The following is a 17,274-nucleotide window of genomic DNA, read 5'->3' on the forward strand; positions in this document are numbered from 1 at the left end:
TGAACAAATATGTATTTCTGTTTACTGTTTTTATAATTGATATTTAGAAAATGTTTATTCTAATTTGGAGTTAAACAGAGCAAGTATAAAACCAAAAATTATTTTAACAAATTAACAACTGTTTTTGTTTACTGTTTTTATAATTGATATTTTGAAAATGTTAATTATAATTTGGAGTTAAACAGAGCAACTATAAAACCAAAAAAAAAAATTAACAAATGTGTTTCTGTTTACTGTTTTTATAATTGATATTTAGAAAATGTTAATTATAATTTGGAGTTAAGCAGAGCAACTATAAAACCAAAAAATATTTTAACAAATTAACAAATGTGTTTGTTTACTGTTTTTATAATTGATATTTCGAAAATGTTAATTATAATTTGGAGTTGAACAGAGCAAATATAAAACCAAAAATTATTTATTGATTTTTTTAAGTACTGAAAGTTTACACTTACAACTAACATCTACGTTCCATTCAGTTGTATTTAACTTTTTAATCCAATACTCATGCAAGTAAACTTTTAAAGCTGTTTCTTACAAAATTCTAGTTTTGCTCCTGCACTTGTGTACAATTGTTCATAACTGTCCATCATTTCAATGCATCTTACTCGACAGAAAATCCTTTGGGGGGCAAATGATGCCCACCCACAATTGTTGTCCCGCCCCTCTTTGCCAGCAAAAGTAGAAATACAACAAGTCACCTTTTCAACTGCTGGCAGCTCCCCTCTCCTCAGGGAGTCTGAGGGACCTGCAGCCCACCCTGAAAAAGATCGTGTCACCTTTTAGCTTGGTAGAACATTTAAAATCATTTGGAACATTTTTTTGGAGCAACTTCTGCTGGTAAGTTCAAGGTCAGTACGATAACAGGTGCTTGCCGAGGACAAAGTAAAGTGCATGACCATGTTGCTATTTCTAGGCATGCATGAAACTCAAACACCTATCTCTATTTATTCCCAAAATCCTTTTTTTTTGTTTAATACAAGTGTTTTTAAACTGGCAGTTTTTAACCGGAAAGCTTGTTTTTAAAGCCTCCTCTAAAAAGGAGCCAGCAGCTGCATCTAATGAGTGAAAATGTCACTCAAGGCATTTTTGTGTAATTATTTGATATGCCTTGAGCACTTTTTAATCAACCAATCAGGCCGGCTCATTTTATATATAGAATTGAAAAAGGAATAAGCAATTTGATTTTATCTATGGCAGCCCTAATGGTGTTAAGAGTGGAAGGGCATGAGATAAAATGTCAAAATTATTTTGAATCCATGACTAGATTTGTATTCAATTTCATTTTCAATTCATATCATCATATTCAATTCAATTTATTATATATCGGACTGCAAAAAAGGTATCGGGTCACGTCATCTTGTTGTTAAAACTTGTGTATAGTGGGAGTGTCCGATTGCTTTTGTCATTAGAAAGAAGTGAACGCCATTAACGTCTGGTTGAACTTCCACAAGTAAAACCAGTTTGGGATGTTTATGCACACGTATATGTTCAGGAGCTTTTTCGACCAGCTCCTGGCGCCTATGTGTGTACCTGTGTGTCGTCATGGCGATCAAAGCGGCGCTTCCCAAATATGAGCTGTACTTCTACTACGTCGTGCTGGCTTTGGCCCTGTTGTGGTCCACCTGCTGGGTTTTTGACACGTCCACGTGTGAGTATGAAGCAATGCACACACCCACGCAGGCACAGTGTACTGTAAAGTGAGAGCATCTTTAAAAAAAAAACTAAATCCAAAATTACACACCTTAGACAGCAGTTTAGAAAAAAATATAGCATTGGGTTAAACCTGTGAAATAAGTGGAATAAAATGCAAAGCTTTTTGTATAATTTAGATGATTATTTGTATTTTCAATGATGTGACTATAAATGGTTTTGTAGATTTTTATATTGTATTATGTTAATCAATTTATTATTTTTAGTGTACTATTTTAACTGATTCATTGAAAAAATGTTACAAATGTTTGTTCAGATGCATGTACTAATCAGCTTGCTGTCATCCTTCTTTGTAGCAAACATAAATAGAAAACCATTCAAGTCCAGCGTGAAGCCAGGCTGGCACTACCTTGGCAGGAAAATGGTAAGCTACACCTTTGCGAGTCCTTCATGAATTCCAAACCTTTCATTTTGCTGTTACTTGCAGGACACGGCGGATTCGGAGTGGGCCATGTGGATTTGGACCTTCCGCTCTCACATTGTGTTCGCCTTGTCCGGCCACGTGCTCTTTGCCAAGCTCTGCACCATGCTGGCTCCTCAGGTGCTTCTTCAAAGATGAGATATGTTATTAGCGGTCAGCGGGGAATGACGGCATTGTTTATGTCGTTTTACAGTACAGGTCGTTGGTGTACATGGCGTACGGGATCCTGGCGGTGTGGACCAGCATGGGCTGGACCTACGTCACCCTCATCCTGTCCCACTGCATTCTGCTCTACAGCATCTCCTTGGTTAAGATACGCTGGCTGTGCTTTGTCACCGGCTTTTCCACTCTGGCTACCTTCAAGTGTGAGCCCTTCCTGACTTGGCAGGTATGTTAAGGTGTTCACTTAGCCTGCAAATGTTAAGGAGTTCTGATCAATTTCCCTGGAAACACAATTATTTTATTAAAAACAAGAATATTTCAGGGGTTGATTTCTAACTTTTCCTTTTTTTAGGGGGTGTGGGGGTTATTAATGATATAATTTTGTAGGCGGGTTTTGTTGCGGGTGACTTCGACCTCCGCCAAGTCCTCTTTTACGGCGGCTGCGGCTTCACCGTCATGCGCTGCATCAGCTTCGCCTTGGAGAACTGCGAGCGGAAGGACGGCAACTACAGCATCCTGGAGCTGCTCAAGTACAACTTCTACCTGCCCTTCTTCTACTTCGGCCCTATCATGACCTTTGATAAGTTCTACGCGCAGGTCCGTTTCAAAAACGCCCACAGGCGTAACTTGAGTCTATTGGTCGCAACCTTGTTGGTTTGTCGCACCTTCAAATTAAGCACGAGCTAAGCCATTTATAACTCTGCACGACTCACCAGCTACATAACTTAACTACATAACTGTATACAATCAATAGCCAGAATATTAGCTACACCTAATTTAATTAGAATTGTCGGAGAAGGCGTTAAAATGAGGTTTTTGTCATAACTCTAAATTGGTGTACTTATTTGTTTAGTGTAATTTTGTAATTTAAAAAAGTTTTTAATTAGTCCTCCACACCCACATAGTCATGCTTATCTTCAAATAATTATATATACGACTATAATTCTGAGTCATGTTCCTTGCTAAATTAAAAAAAAACACAAAGTAGTGCACTATAGAACAACAAGGTATTTTGCACATGACACATTGAAACTATTAACCGTGCTGCCTCCTGCAGGCTAATAAGGCAGACCTCAGCCGTAAAGAGCGGGAGATTTGGAACATCAACCTGCAAGGCGTGACCTACCTGGCCACCATTGTGGCCGTGGATCTCCTCTTCCACTTCATGTACGTCCTCACCATACCCACCGACTTGAAGCTTCTCAGGCACCTCTCCGACTGGGCCCTAGGTACGTCCACGCTCTCTAAAAACAGATGAAAATGATTTCCAGTTAGCTTCCAGTGACTTCTGTTTGGTTTCCAGTTGGCGTGACCTACTTCAACCTGATCTACGACTGGGTGAAAGCCGCTGTTATGTTTGGGATCATCAACACAGTGTCCAGGCTGGACCACATGGACCCACCCAAGCCGCCCAAATGCATCACCACACTCTACGTCTTTGCTGAAACGTGAGTTCTAGTATTTTTTTTTTGCGTCTGACATTCCTCCATCATTTTTCGTCTACTTCCTCAGACACTTTGACCGAGGCATCAACGACTGGTTGTGCAAGTGAGTATCACACATTGGTCCTCAGAAGTGGTGACCTTGTAAACAATGAAAATGACAACACTAATGTAGAATTTGGCACTTAAATCTCACCGTCTTAGAATGTTATAGTAATTAAAGCAATTCCGGGTGTGACATCACAACTGTAATAGATAAACATGCCTAAAGGTACGTGTACAATCGCCTGGGCGGCAAGCACGATGACGTGCTAGCGGAGCTGTTGGCCACGCTATGCACGTATGCTGTTACCATTCTGTGGTTGGGGCCGAGCAAGGTGGTCCTGGTTTGGGCTTTCTTCAACTGCTTCGGTCTCAACTGCGAGCTCTGGGCAGCCAAGTTCTTCTCTGTGGAGCCTTTCGTGTCTTTCGAGGTCAGTTTTGTGGCGTTTGAAGCAATGACTTAAGATTTTCTTAAGGTTCTCTCTTTCCAAAGAGCGCAATGTCAGAGGCCATGTCCCGTCGGATCCGTGCCGTTGTCTGTATCTTCAACTTCTGGTGTATCGTGCTGTACAATACACTGCTTCTCAACAGTTTAGACTTTGCCAAGTTGGTTGCCAAGCGACTGTTGCTCAAAGGTGAAATCTCAGGATATGTTGTTCAAATAATACAATTGGGATATATACAATGGAAGTGTCGAGAAAAGAAAATCTTACTTGGAACTCAAGTGCAGCTTTCTCGGTTCTTATGGTTCGGCAGGGTTTCCGATAACCACCGTGGTGGTCATGTTTGTGACTTACTGCCTGATTCAAGTGATTAAGGAGCGAGAAAGGAGACAAGCTCTCATCGACGACCCTGATCCGCGTCCTCCCGTGACGGTGGACGGATCCACGCCAGTAGAACCTCCAACTGTACCTCCAGTCGACACCTTGAGTTCAGCGGCAGCCACCGCTCAGCCTCTCGACCCCAGCAAGCAAAAAGCAGAGTAGATATTTAATGCAAACAGTCATTGGCTTATATATGGTCTTGATTTTCTAAATCTCATGTGTTCCTGAACAACTAGAGTGGCCTTTTGTGAAATGTCTGTCAAGAATGAAAATAAATGGAATGCTAGAATGGCAAAAGCAGTGGTTTGTCCTTAATTTTTTAAATGAAGTCTTACTAAATTATATTTTCATTACGACTGTTATAATTTAGTGAAATGTCATGACTACTGGAAAATATAAATCAGAGAATAATTTATGACATAGAATAACTAAAATAGAATATATAGTCTTAAGTCTTTTAGTCTATTTCTGTGCAATGAAGCCATGTATCAGCTGCCACAGAGTGGGTGGGTGCAACTCCGGGGCGAGCTCGGGTGGGTTTTAAGACAGCGAGTGCATGTCATTTTCCAGAATGAAGCCCATTGCCGGCTATAAATAGCCTGTCAGTTGGAGCTCAGTTGAAAGGTGGGGACAGCTGGGGGACAGCCGGGGTTCAGTTGGCGAACGACTCTTTCCTGGTAAGAGACGTTTGATTTGAAGACTCCGAAAAGGATCTTCAGAGTCACCACCAGCCAGGAAGAATGGCTCTACCAATGAACCCCATGGACGAGCCTCGGGTGTACCAACAGACGCTTCTCCAAGACGGCCTGTATGACCTTCTGGAAAATGACAATCTGGTGGACTGTGTTCTGAAAATCAAGGACAAAGAGTTTCCGTGCCACCGCTTGGTCCTGTGTGCCTGCAGCTCCTATTTCCGTACTCTCTTTCTGTCAGATGTGGAAGAGAGTAAAAAACGTGAGGTGGTCTTGGAGGACGTGGAGCCTGGGGTCATGGGGCTCATCCTCAAGTACTTGTACACTTCAAGGATCAACGTGACGGAGCAGAACGTCCAGGACATCTTCGCCGTGGCCAACATATACCAGATCCCGTCCATTTTCACAGTGTGCGTATCCTTCCTCCAGAAACGTCTGAGTCTCAGCAATTGCCTGGCAGTCTTCAGACTTGGCTTAATGCTGGACTGTCCCAGGCTCGCCGTCTCGGCTCGGAACTTTGCCTGCGAGCGTTTCCGCCTCATCTCCAAGGATGAGGACTTCCTTCAGCTGCAGCCCAGTGAGCTGGCGGCCATCTTGGCCAACGATAACCTGGACGTGGATTCTGAGGAGCTTGTGTTTGAGGCATTGATGAGATGGGTGGCACGAGACTTGGGGGAACGAGAAAAGGAGCTACCTGGATTGTTGGACTGCATTCGTTTACGCCTGCTAGGCGAGGATTACTTGAAAGAAAAGGTAGAGAAGAACAAACTAATCTCCAATAATCCGGAATTGAAGATGAAACTCCAGTTGGTCAGGGATGCTCAGGCTGGGAAAATGCCTGAAGCAAAAGCTGCCGCCAAGAAGGAAGACAATGCAGAGAATGGTCAGGGTGAGGAACAAGAAGAGAATCTTCTCCCTAGCATCCTGAATGACAACATGCGCTTCGGAATGTTTGTCCGTGACCTGATCCTGATGATCGGAGATGCGGGGTCTGTGGCCTACGACCCGACAGGGAACGACTGCTTCATGGCATCCGTCGCCACGCAGGTTCCAAAGAATCACGTCAGCCTTGTCACCAAGGAGAACCAGATCTTTGTGGCCGGGGGCTTGTTCATCGATGAGCAGAACAAGGAGGATCCACTCTGCTCTTACTTTTTGCAGGTGAGCTGTCAGTTCTGGGGGTTGGAAAATTCAGATTTTTCTTTGCATTATTCAGACTTTTCAAAATGTATCCTACTACCATATCTTGTAGACATTCATTGTAATAAATGTAAACTTTTTAAACAATTATTTCTGTCCAGTATGACCCAGTCAACGCTGACTGGCTAGGCATGCCGCCACTGCCTTCTCCACGCTTCCTATTCGGGCTCGGCGAGGCCGAGAACTCCATCTTTGTGATCGGAGGGAAGGAAGTGAAGGACCAGGAGCATACACTGAACACAGTTCTAGTCTACGACAGACAGTAAGCTCCCTGTCTTTAGGAAAAAGTGCATTCGGATTGTGAAATTATTTACAGGATCTCTTGCTGGTAGGTCTTTCAAGTGGGGTGAATCAGACCCGCTTCCCTCCGCATCCTATGGACACGCGACTGTTTCTTACAACGATATGGTTTACGTCATTGGAGGGAAAGGAGACGACAAGTGAGTATGTCCGATATTTACCATTTCTAAGTTTACGGTCGTGACCAAGTTGTGTTTTTTTTTAATGTGCCAAGGAACTGTTTGAGCAATATGTACGCGTACGATGCCAAGAAGTTCGAATGGAAGAAGCTAGCTCCCATGAAGACGGCTCGATCGTTATTCGGTGCAACGGTTCACCAGAACAAAATCTACGTTGCGGTCGGCGTCACCGACACAGGCCTTACGGATTCCGTGGAGGTGTACGACATTGCCACCAACAAGTGAGTTCCTCAGATACAAAAATGAAGGTGAACAAAATTTAGTCTAAGAGTCTTGTGCGATCGTTCTACAGGTGGTCCGACTTTGAGCCGTTCCCACAGGAACGCAGTTCTCTGAACTTGGTGTCTCTGGGCGGCTCGCTCTTTGCTGTGGGAGGTTTCGCCATGATGCCTTTGGAAGACAGTGAGGAGATCATTCCCAAAGAGATGAACGACATATGGAGGTGGGGAACATTACACATTCGAGGGAACAAAGTCTAGTTCATTGCAACTAGTGTACGAGTCACATTCAAATATAATAGAGTATTACAGATAAGTTAATGTTTGCAGTTGGAACTAGACATCTTAAAAGTGAAGGTTGTCTTTTTTGTGTGTTCCTATTTAGGTATAATGAAACAGAGAAGAAGTGGACCGGAATCCTGAGAGAAATCCAGTACGCCTCAGGCACCACTATTCTAGCGGTCCGACTCAACACGCTGCGTCTCACCAAGATGTAAATAAAATTGAAAAAAGGGTCAAGTTCTTACCCAGTAAAGCCCTTCAAACATGTCCTGGCATATAAAGTGTCTCCAACAAAAACTATTTTCACAAAGTTGGAAGCATGGAACCACCTGAAATATCTTATACAAATTCTCCATTACGAGTAAGGCATTTGCTATTGTATATTTTTCTCATTATTCTTTAATTAGATATGCAGCTCATTTAATCTCGCCCCCTTTTTTCACTGTATTAAATAAAATGTACACCAAATGTGATTTTGCTCGAGTCTCCAAAAAACAAAACAATAGACAGCTCATTCTGCAATATCTCGATACGCTTTAATGTTCACATGATGCTGTGATGCCACAAAGCTGTTTTTTTATACAGACAATACACACAAATGCGAGTCGATATAGCATTACAGAAGTCTATTGTTATTAGCACCTCTAGACACTATCCTCTCATTTTAGTAGCTTTGTTTTTTTTAAAATATTAGGTCTCTGTACACCCACCACATTACTATGAAATACTTTAGTGTACTGCTGATAACAGAAGTGTGGAGACAATAAGTTAATGATGAATGTATGGAGAAAAAAAAGTATAAATGATTATATGTATAACATTTGAGTATGTTTTTAGAGTTGCATGGTTCCCCCACTCCTTGCTTTATAGAATAGAATAGACATAATCACATGCCCTATCATAGTTTTAGGAACCTTGCTATTATTGTTATGATTATTAAAAGTAGTTAAGTATGCCTCAAGTGCAAAATAAGCCAGCTCCTTTTTTGAGGACAAGGGCATGTCCACCTTAAACTTTTTGGCTGAGAGCCTCAGTGAAGAACAGCGCTTAATCAGAAGCGATAAAATCCTTCCTGCCAGGAATTCAGTACGAGTCCTCAGCAAAACTGTGCAAAAAAAGACCCCCATTTTTTTAACTGCCACTTAACATAATGACACCACATTAACATCTGACAGGTTCAAAAATTAGATATGCTCGTATATATTGTACAAGTTGTCAGAACAGATTACATTTGCTTTAAAAGCAGCCGTAAAGATGTTAAAGTCTCTAAGTCTTGGTATACATACAATCAGCAAATTTAATAACTCTGCTCAGTAATTAAAAAAAAGATAAAATATTCCACAGAAAGATTAGATAGTCTTGAATTCAATAGAGAAATTAACAGAAATTCTGTACTAAACATTACAGAACCTGTTAATGTTATTGTCGCGGTGTTAGAATGCTTGTGGTTTTCACCCAAAGTGTAATTTCGGTAATACACTAAAGAAATGTTGAAATTTAACATGGACTCCAGATGAATCCCTATTCAAAGAACTGGATCATAAAGTGCTTCCTTTTCTAGTCATTCATTTTCAAATTTCCCATCCAAGACCTCAACCCAAGTGGTGCATCCTTATTAATAAAAAAATAATAATAATCAGATTGAGTCTATGTGTCTCTCTTTTTGATTTTCTTTATATTGTGGCCAATAGTTTTCATGCGCGAGACATTTTGGGCCAGTGCTTTTTGGAATAAATTGGGGAAAAATACAACAAAATTTGCTATTAAAACTAAAGTCAGTGGGAATATCTAAAAAGATAACAGTATAAAATATGATAAAAATGATTTGTCCCACACTAAAAAATGTCAAAGATTTACCCTCATTTTAGTGAAGGAATGAGTGCATTCTACTAACAACTTCAATTTTAAGGTGTTGTGTGTTGTGGAGTTTGTAGTACAAAAGCAGCAGAAAGAAAAGTAAAAAGTACGATGAAAAGTAAAAATATATGGTAGTGAAATCAGATCAAGATTCACTAAGGTGCTTCGTCTTTGAAATAAAAACAAAAACAGGTTCAATGTACAAAATCTTATGACCTTTTGTTCGAATACAAGGACTAACCATTTTTACAGTTCAAAGAAAACCATCAAGTGCGAGGATAATGCAGCGTTTCTTTTCCTAAGCATACTTTAGCTAAAGTTAAGCCGTTAAGATAGTTTTATATTCACCAATTGGTTAGTTAGGAGACAAAATGGAAATCTTTAGTGTGACTTTTTTGTTTGATGTTGTAACTTAACTCAAAAGACATTAATACAAATAAAACAATTAAGGAAATATTAGCTTCTGGGATTTATTTTCTGCATTTTTGTGCATCGGGCGCAGTGGATTTTATGACAAAAAAATTGTCGAGTGCAAATATTGCAATAGGTGGGCCTTTTAATGGCAAACTCTGGATCATTATGGTTTTGTTCTCTGTAGAAATTGAATTGATTGTTATTTAAATATGAGGGAAAATGGAACACACTAACATAGAATTTTAGATTTACTTCTATTAAATCAATATTTTGTATTCATTAGTACGGTTTTATATAGTTTGATATCAAAGAAACGTTTACGAAATATTCTATTAAATAACTTCAACCAAAGTTAGTGGGACGGAGTAATGGACAGCAGGGTTTGTCCACCTCAGCTTTCAAATCTCAAGAAAATGGACACATCTCTGTACCGACGTAACTGTGACCCACATAAACATACAACCAGGTCTAATAATGGAAAGAGTACATTTCAGTTACATTATTAAATGTAAGGTGCCTGGGAGATTATAAACACTAGGTGACAAAGCTACATAGGACGCAAGCAAATGCGGTTTGGTTATTGTGTATACACGATTACACTCGTACATTATTCACAAAAAAAGTGAGGTTATATTGGGATTTCAGGTAACATTTCAGAATTGACCTAAAATGCACTATAATCTTTACAGGTGAACTTAACTTGACCTGTAAACAGCTCATACAAATGTCAAAAGCATTCGCGTAATTTGAAACTAGACAGGAAAAACTCAAAAGCACAACATTTGACAGGTCTCAAGAAGCATATCGTTCCATCTTGTGGAATTTCAGAAAGACAAGGTCCTAAAAAGTAAAATCTGAACATTAAGGGAAACGCAAATTGCTGCATTTTAGATTCATTATGAAATATTACCCCAAAGCCTAACCTTCCTAATTTTTTGTGAGTGGGCAATATTCTGAAAATCAGGCTTTTGGTTATTATTGCTGCGACGCACACTAACTGCCGCATGGCAAAATGCAACTTTTTCTTACTTATTGTTGCCAGAGATGCTACAATCGCTGCGTTGTGCAAGGCTCCAGAAAGAGAAATGTTGCAGGTCCCCGAATGCAACCAGCACACCAAATGTAGATGTAAAACAAAAACAAAAAAGACCCCAACGACTTTGATGACTCATTTCCATTCAGAGGCAGTGTAGCTGAGGCGCAAAAGCTCCAGGGTAACCAAAATAAATCAAAAACTAACCTTAACTTCTGATGATTCAGATATCGGAATTCATCCTATTGCCGGGGAAGAAAGAAGGCAGTGGGAGAGGCGGTATGTGTGTCGGAGGAGGCTGAAGCGCGGATTGCTGCGAGGCGCCAGACGGCATTTGCTCCGGCTGCTGCTCCAGTGTCCGCTCTGGCCGCGTCGTGCCGGAAGAGCCGAGCGGGTCGTCGGGCGGCTGACTCACCCGAAAACATTTCTCTCGATGCGCTTTGAGCATATTGGAAAAGCGGAAACGTTGACCGCACACCTCGCACGGGTAGGGCTTCTCCCCCGTATGGGTGCGGCGGTGGCGCTTCATGTTGGGCCGGCTCGTGAAACTCTTCCCGCAGATCTCGCAGATGTACGGCTTCTCTCCTGCCAAAAAAATAAGTAAATAAATCGATAATGAAGGTAAATTAAAGCGCGGATGACTAGTGTTGTGGTCAGCCTTAAAATAAAGTTATCAGAAATAATGCGCCGATGCCATGAAATATGGACTTTTCCAGATCTGGTTTTTAAACACTGATCGCCCTACCTGATGGCCACCAGCTCCAAAATAAAATAAAAACAAGTCTAACATTGAATGCTCAAGTATGCCTTGGGCACTAAATGTAAATTTGATTGATGTCACAGATACACACAGATACATACAAAATATACTATTTTTTGGATTGTGTATGATGGTATAAAGGAGCATTATGTAAGATTGCAGTAGAACTTAAAGAAAAATGGTTTCTTTAAGACTAAAGATGAAGAGTCCAAAGCGTCCAAAAAAATCTTAACTGCGGGGCAGCCTACACATTTCACAGTGCTCGCCCTTTCCGAGACGATGAAAATGTCCAATTGTAGTGACGTCTAAACATCCCTATGCATTCCAAGTAGGTGGCAGCGAATGAACATTTGTTCATCAACTATTAACATCAATGGCAGTAAACTGTAAGTTAAAACAGTGGCTGACCAGGCCATCACAGTAATTACTTTCCAATAGAGCAGTAATTTAGTATAACAAATATAATTACATTTATAAAAAAAAAAAAGAACGGAAGTGGTACTGTGTTGACAGTTGTTGCCGATACCACTCAGCTGGGTGTGGGAACCGCGAGACAAAAAGGGAAGTGAAAGGAAATCAGAGTAAGGATGCACAAGTCCGCTGTACTCACCAGTGTGTGTTTTCATGTGTTCATCAAAGTACTGCTTCATGTTGAAGTCTTTGCCGCACCACTGGCACATGAACTGTTTGTGTCCAATGTGGATGCTCATGTGCGAACGGAGCTGGTATTTGTACTGGAAACGTTCGTTGCAGTTCTGAGATGAGAACCAAAAACACACGTCAACAAATAAATGGCAAGATATTAATGACCTTGTCGAATAGTTCAATATGATGTGGAAATGGAGCTCAAACCTCACACTTGAAGGGCTTCTCTCCGGAATGCTGCAAGGAGTGCACCTTCAAGGACATACTGCGCTTGAACGACTTCCCACATGTCTCACAGGTGAATGGCATGTCCTTTGTATGCGCTTCGAAGCATCAACACACACAGACACACACACAAATCATTTTCTTTATCGCAAAAGCAAGGATCCAATCAATTGGTTAACACCTTTAGGAACCTCCTGTATTGGCTCTCTATTTTGACAAATAAAGGGATTATCAAGTAACTTGTCGGCAGAAAATGTGATTGAATTTGGGGTAATGAGGCCACAAACTGATTACTAAAATAAAACAAAAATCATTGGTTGTGTGCCGGGTGACTTTGTTTCATACTTAAAAGCAATGCTCACTCTGCAAATACGGCAATGCTTTGAATTTGGCTGAATAGGAGGAAGTCTGCTCTCTCTTATTTAGCATTTCGTATTTTGTAGCCAAATCATCCCCTTTTCTCCTCTCCACCCTTAAGCAAAACTCCAACGTTGTGTCACCCGTCTTGTGCTCGTAGTTCAATGTGACAGCAATCAGACAAACTGTCTCGAAAGTCTGTCCTTGAAATGATTGAAAATGACACGACTAAAAGGACAGTTTCAAAATAAAATGACAGACCTTGCATTTCTTACATTCGGACTCTTGACATCTCATTTGAATTTTTTTAAATTAATCTTTTTTTAAGTGATCCATTGGGTAAAAAATATTTTTCACTCTAATCTCAAAAAACCTGAAGACTCAATTTGCCACTCACCAACCATGTGCTTGCGGACGTGCGCCATGGTGTAAAATCTCTTGTCACAGATCTCACAGGAGAAGCGCTTCTCGGCATAGCCGTGGACCACCTTGTTGTGCTCGTGCAAGGACCACAGCTTCTTGAAGACCTTGCCGCACACGCCGCACTAGTCAGGACAAAACGCAACCAAAAGTTAGCATTCAATGGTAATGTCAGTCCAATTCAAGGCAACCAACCTGGATGCTCTTCTCGCAGTTGGTCTGCTGGTGCAGCAGTAACTCACTTTCCAGCAGGAAGCGCTTTCCACAGCTGGCGCAAGGGTGCGCCCGGCTGTGTGTGGCGCTGGTGTGCTTTTCCAAGTACCAGTGGTTGTTGAAGACGCGTGGGCACTTCTTACACGAGAATTGCTGCTTCTCCTCCAGCCTGGCCTTGGAACCAACACCCTCCACGTCCCCCGGACGCTGACGGGCGAGCGCCACCGCTACAGCGAGCGCCCTGCGAGGACGCCCAGACTCTGGCTCCACTGCCGGAACGTCGAGGACGTTCTCCTCCTCTTCGTCGGTGCTCTGCTCCAACTTGTCTGTCTCTTTTTCCAGGTTATTCTCCTCTTCGTCATCTTCCGACTCGCTCATGACAAATCCGCAAATCCCTTTTGCCTCTTGGCTACCTTCGGAGCCCTTGGACACATTCAGCGTTTGGTTGTTGAGGTTGACTTCCACGATGATTTGATCTTTGTTGAAGCTCGTGTGAGACTCTGATACGTTGGAGTCCTCGCAGCACTCCTGTTTGATTTCCTTGTAAACCTTCCCCGATGCGTTCCCGCCGCATTTGTCCCGGTCGTTCATGTCGCTGCCGCGCAGAGACCGACTGCTGATGAGCTGTCGGCACGACGTGGCGATGTCGCTCATCTGCAGCAAGGTGGCCGCGTTGAGGACGTCGCTGACCGTGCGACTGCTCACTAAAAGCTTGGAGGTGTAAATAAAGTTGAGAACCTGCTGTAGGCCCTGAGACGTCAGCGCATCCAGCGACAAGTCTACGCGACGCAGCTGTTTACTGCGGGCGAACAGCGAGTGGAAAAAAGGGCTGTAGGCGGCCAGAACACCCTTGTGGGCCGGGAAGGTGCTGTGATGGCGCACGAGCACGATGTCCACGTCGCACAGGTCGGGCTGGAAAAGGCGCTGCTCGTTCAGGCGGTCCATCAAGCACGTGAAGTGAAGGGCGACATCCTCTACTAGAGAGAACTCAGCAGAGGGAAAGTCGGTGGTCTTCTCAACTATAAGCTAAAGAGAGACAACATTATCAGTGTGGCAATTGCCTGAGTTTAGTTTAATTCTAAAAAGAGTGCAATGAAACCATCAAAAGGAGTCAAAAAGTCCAAAAAGAATTTAAAAAAGACCTAATATATACATATAGATGAAAAAAACTCTGATCTACATTGATGGGTCGTTGCAGTTTTAATTTTGGCTGACTCCAATCTTGAAATTTTACGATTACCTCTGCAAAAATGTTTTCCATGAAAGACTTCTTGCAGGTGTATTCCAAGTCCCACTATTCCTCACTCCATCTTTGAGACAGGTTGAGACATTTTTATTCTCATAATTGTCAACGGGTTTGTTTAGCTGCCGTCACTAATTGTTCCCACAGACTGTGTTTTGTCTTGTGAATAATTTGCGCTTCCTTTGGGATGTTGTGGTCATGCTGAACGATGGTGGTTAATGGAGCCGGCGGGAAAGTCTCTGAATGCTAATCAGTCCATCCATGCAGACTGATTGTGTGTGTGTGTGCTGTGTTTTTAATAAACAGTATCATCATATATTGTATGTGTGTGGGTGCACATTGTTTATGCCCTTGCTTCCATCCTGTCTGGATCGAAACCTTGCCCTTCCTGTGCTAAAACAGACACCCACCTTGGGGAGGGTCATGTAAGGATTCGCACCGGGTTGACTGTTGCACCTTGCTATTCTGCCACGTTGACATATGCAGCTGTTAACAGACACGAGAGGAAAACTTGGAAAAATTGTGTATATATTACTGTACTTTCCGGTCTAAAAGTCACACTTTTTTTGTCATAATTTGGCCGGGCCTGCAACCAATAGATTTTCTCTTTCATCACTGAAAGCCTGTTTTTTTAGGCTGTAGTTATCTGAAAAACTTATGTTAATAGATGCCTATTTAGTCTGTTTTACAATAGGTACTTTGACATGTTTGTTCTTGGTTTCTGATCAAATATAAAACATTCCCTTCCAAAAATGCGACATACTCCAGAGCGACTTGTATATATTTTTTTCCTCTTCGTTGTGCATCGTTTGGCTGGGACGACTTATACAGTAGTCATGGGCTTGCAAGATATAAAAAATAAGGACATAAATGAAGCTTAAAATCAGGTTTTAACTTGAGTCTGAAAAACTTAGATGAATAATATTGTCAAAATATTAGAAAAATTAAGTCAAAATATCACGAGAAATGAGCTGAATACGACTTGTATACAAAGCAGAAGTGAGTTTAGCATTGCGGTAAGAATGCAGCCAGAATTCTCTCTTTTAAAATAATGAAAGTGCCTTTTTCCCCCCCATTGTTCAGGTATGAACATGGATTTGCATTGAGGGGGACTAACCTTGAAAAAGTGGGCTCTTTGAAGAATTCAATTAGTGGGGTGTTAGATTTATTCATAGTTTGGAGCTGCTAAATTGGATAGATGGAGTGAAGTTGAGATGGGGTTATCGCTCACTCTTTGAGACATCGCCCAAGGGCACTGCACCGCAGCCTTAATCAGATCAAATGCAAGTGTTACTAATTTGCCCATAATCCCCATTGCCGTCTTTTGTCTTTTCCGCGGACTCGACTGCAACCACGGCATAAAACTGCTTCTGTGTATGCTTCGTAAATGTAAACAGATGTCAGGTATTACAAGGTTAGACGTTTATTCAGGGAACCTCATGAAAAAAACGAATAGCCTCAAGTCACCAAGATCAATCAAATGATTCAATGTGGTTGGTTGAATAAAAATAAAATAGCATCTTCTATCAAGGAGTTTTAATGCAAATCAATGTTTTGGTGGTAAGTTCTAACCAATGATGCCAAAAGAACCAAATTGATGTTCTATAAAGATCATACTGAAGTGGAGTCTTTTATTTTAATTTCCCCCACTTTGGATTCTTGTCATCTCCGTCTTTCCTGCTCATCTTCAAACTGCCGGCCAGGTTTTGTTTGCTGTCATTAGAACGGCACGTTCGACAAACCTCTCAGACAACACGCAGGCTTTTATACATTATTGATGGCATACGTTTTGTCTGGCTTGTTGCCGGGAATTTATTTGTATAACTACCAGAAAGAAGTCCAAGAATCAATCAAATTAAATTCAGCTCAAGATGAAAAAAGTTGACATTTTAGGCAGTTAAAAGGTTTTGCACTTTCAATATTGACTCAACCTAATAGTTTGTCAATACATTATCAAAAATGTGGCTACAAAATAAATGCAACATTTAATTTACTAAACAATACCTCACTGGGACAATATTGAATAACTATGACTATTACAAGAATGAAATCAATTTAAGATTGATGTCTGCAAACTACCAAAAATTGCTTTGGTCATTTTATGATAACAATTAAATGGATAATTTTGTCATATCTCAATAAGTCATAATGGTCTGAATTTCCTCAAAATTAAATGAGAAAATAGTTGAAATGATTATTTGCATCCACTCAAAAAATTATATACTGTATTCAAAGAGAAAATATTCAACTTAAGGATTTCCCTATACCACTCATATTTTTACAGAAAAAAATGAATGTAAGATACTTTGCAAGCACAATGACAGCCATGTAGATGATGTGGTCACTCTAACCACAAAAGACATCATCTGGTTGCCGTGTCCTCTCTTCCCAAATAAAATTTACAACCATTTGAAAAAGTTTGCACCTCCTCAGGCTGTCAAGCACATGTAAATCTTTTACGAGTTGCTCTGCAGTAACTACGAAGCGCATACCTCACAACAGATTTAGGAGAGGGGGGGGACATGTTGTCTCTCATTGAAAGCAAAGAATGTCTTCTGAGACCAAAGGAATTATTTTTCCAGTCTCCTCAAGAAAAAGAAGACAAATGTCTACGCTTAGTGCAGACTATTAG

General features: G+C 41.2%; 3 protein-coding genes across 13 annotated transcripts in view; 2 read left to right on the plus strand and 1 right to left on the minus strand.

The window, feature by feature from the left end:
• zbtb47b (zinc finger and BTB domain containing 47b) overlaps nt 1-17,274 on the minus strand; it is a 37,027-nt gene that overhangs the window by 14,361 nt on the left and 5,392 nt on the right. For 4 of the 10 annotated variants that reach the window (XM_077623708.1, XM_077623699.1, XM_077623698.1 and 1 more), the window contains exons 2-12: nt 13,382-14,425; nt 13,164-13,311; nt 12,392-12,507; nt 12,150-12,294; nt 7,721-11,364; nt 3,620-6,471; nt 3,423-3,540; nt 2,331-2,545; nt 2,117-2,260; nt 1,534-1,693; nt 702-760 (exon numbers count right to left, since the gene is read on the minus strand). In XM_077623708.1, coding sequence (XP_077479834.1) covers nt 11,003-11,364; nt 12,150-12,294; nt 12,392-12,507; nt 13,164-13,311; nt 13,382-14,425 — 1,815 coding nt within the window. In that variant the 3' untranslated portion in view covers nt 702-760; nt 1,534-1,693; nt 2,117-2,260; ... (2 more) ...; nt 3,620-6,471; nt 7,721-11,002. The remainder of the gene's footprint in view (nt 1-701; nt 761-1,533; nt 1,694-2,116; nt 2,261-2,330; nt 2,546-3,422; nt 3,541-3,619; nt 6,472-7,720; nt 11,365-12,149; nt 12,295-12,391; nt 12,508-13,163; nt 13,312-13,381; nt 14,426-17,274) is intronic. The other 6 variants (XM_077623702.1, XM_077623706.1, XM_077623705.1 and 3 more) reach the window with 6 other exon arrangements.
• Nucleotides 676-4,904, plus strand: hhatlb (hedgehog acyltransferase like, b). Of its 2 annotated transcripts, none has more exons than XM_077623710.1 (12): nt 676-851; nt 1,496-1,651; nt 2,010-2,077; nt 2,141-2,254; nt 2,328-2,522; nt 2,684-2,893; nt 3,354-3,525; nt 3,600-3,744; nt 3,809-3,844; nt 4,010-4,211; nt 4,274-4,415; nt 4,537-4,904. In XM_077623710.1, exons 2-12 carry the CDS (start codon nt 1,546-1,548, stop codon nt 4,764-4,766), a joined length of 1,620 nt encoding a protein of 539 aa, XP_077479836.1. In that variant the 5' UTR covers nt 676-851; nt 1,496-1,545; the 3' UTR covers nt 4,767-4,904. The 2 variants fall into 2 exon arrangements, with proteins under 2 accessions (XP_077479836.1, XP_077479835.1); XM_077623709.1 differs by having other exon boundaries at nt 676-840.
• On the plus strand, nt 5,278-7,690 carry klhl40b (kelch-like family member 40b). The gene is made up of 6 exons (XM_077624918.1): nt 5,278-6,457; nt 6,598-6,758; nt 6,829-6,936; nt 7,011-7,196; nt 7,268-7,417; nt 7,579-7,690. Exons 1-6 carry the CDS (start codon nt 5,345-5,347, stop codon nt 7,688-7,690), a joined length of 1,830 nt encoding a protein of 609 aa, XP_077481044.1. The 5' UTR covers nt 5,278-5,344.

Source organism: Stigmatopora argus, chromosome 17, assembly GCF_051989625.1.
Source record: "Stigmatopora argus isolate UIUO_Sarg chromosome 17, RoL_Sarg_1.0, whole genome shotgun sequence".
Classification (NCBI taxonomy): Eukaryota; Metazoa; Chordata; class Actinopteri; order Syngnathiformes; family Syngnathidae; genus Stigmatopora; species Stigmatopora argus.

What these genes read in the sequence shown, in the direction of transcription:
- hhatlb (XM_077623710.1), top strand. Translation starts at nt 1,546, where the DNA reads ATGGCGATCAAAGCGGCGCTTCCCAAATATGAGCTGTACTTCTACTAC. An exon ending in CCTCTCCGACTGGGCCCTAG is followed by an intron (nt 3,526 to 3,599) that starts GTACGTCCACGC and finishes TTTGGTTTCCAG; the next exon opens with TTGGCGTGACCTACTTCAAC. An exon ending in ATCAACGACTGGTTGTGCAA is followed by an intron (nt 3,845 to 4,009) that starts GTGAGTATCACA and finishes ACATGCCTAAAG; the next exon opens with GTACGTGTACAATCGCCTGG.
- klhl40b (XM_077624918.1), top strand. Translation starts at nt 5,345, where the DNA reads ATGGCTCTACCAATGAACCCCATGGACGAGCCTCGGGTGTACCAACAG. An exon ending in TCTGCTCTTACTTTTTGCAG is followed by an intron (nt 6,458 to 6,597) that starts GTGAGCTGTCAG and finishes ATTTCTGTCCAG; the next exon opens with TATGACCCAGTCAACGCTGA. An exon ending in GAGATGAACGACATATGGAG is followed by an intron (nt 7,418 to 7,578) that starts GTGGGGAACATT and finishes GTTCCTATTTAG; the next exon opens with GTATAATGAAACAGAGAAGA.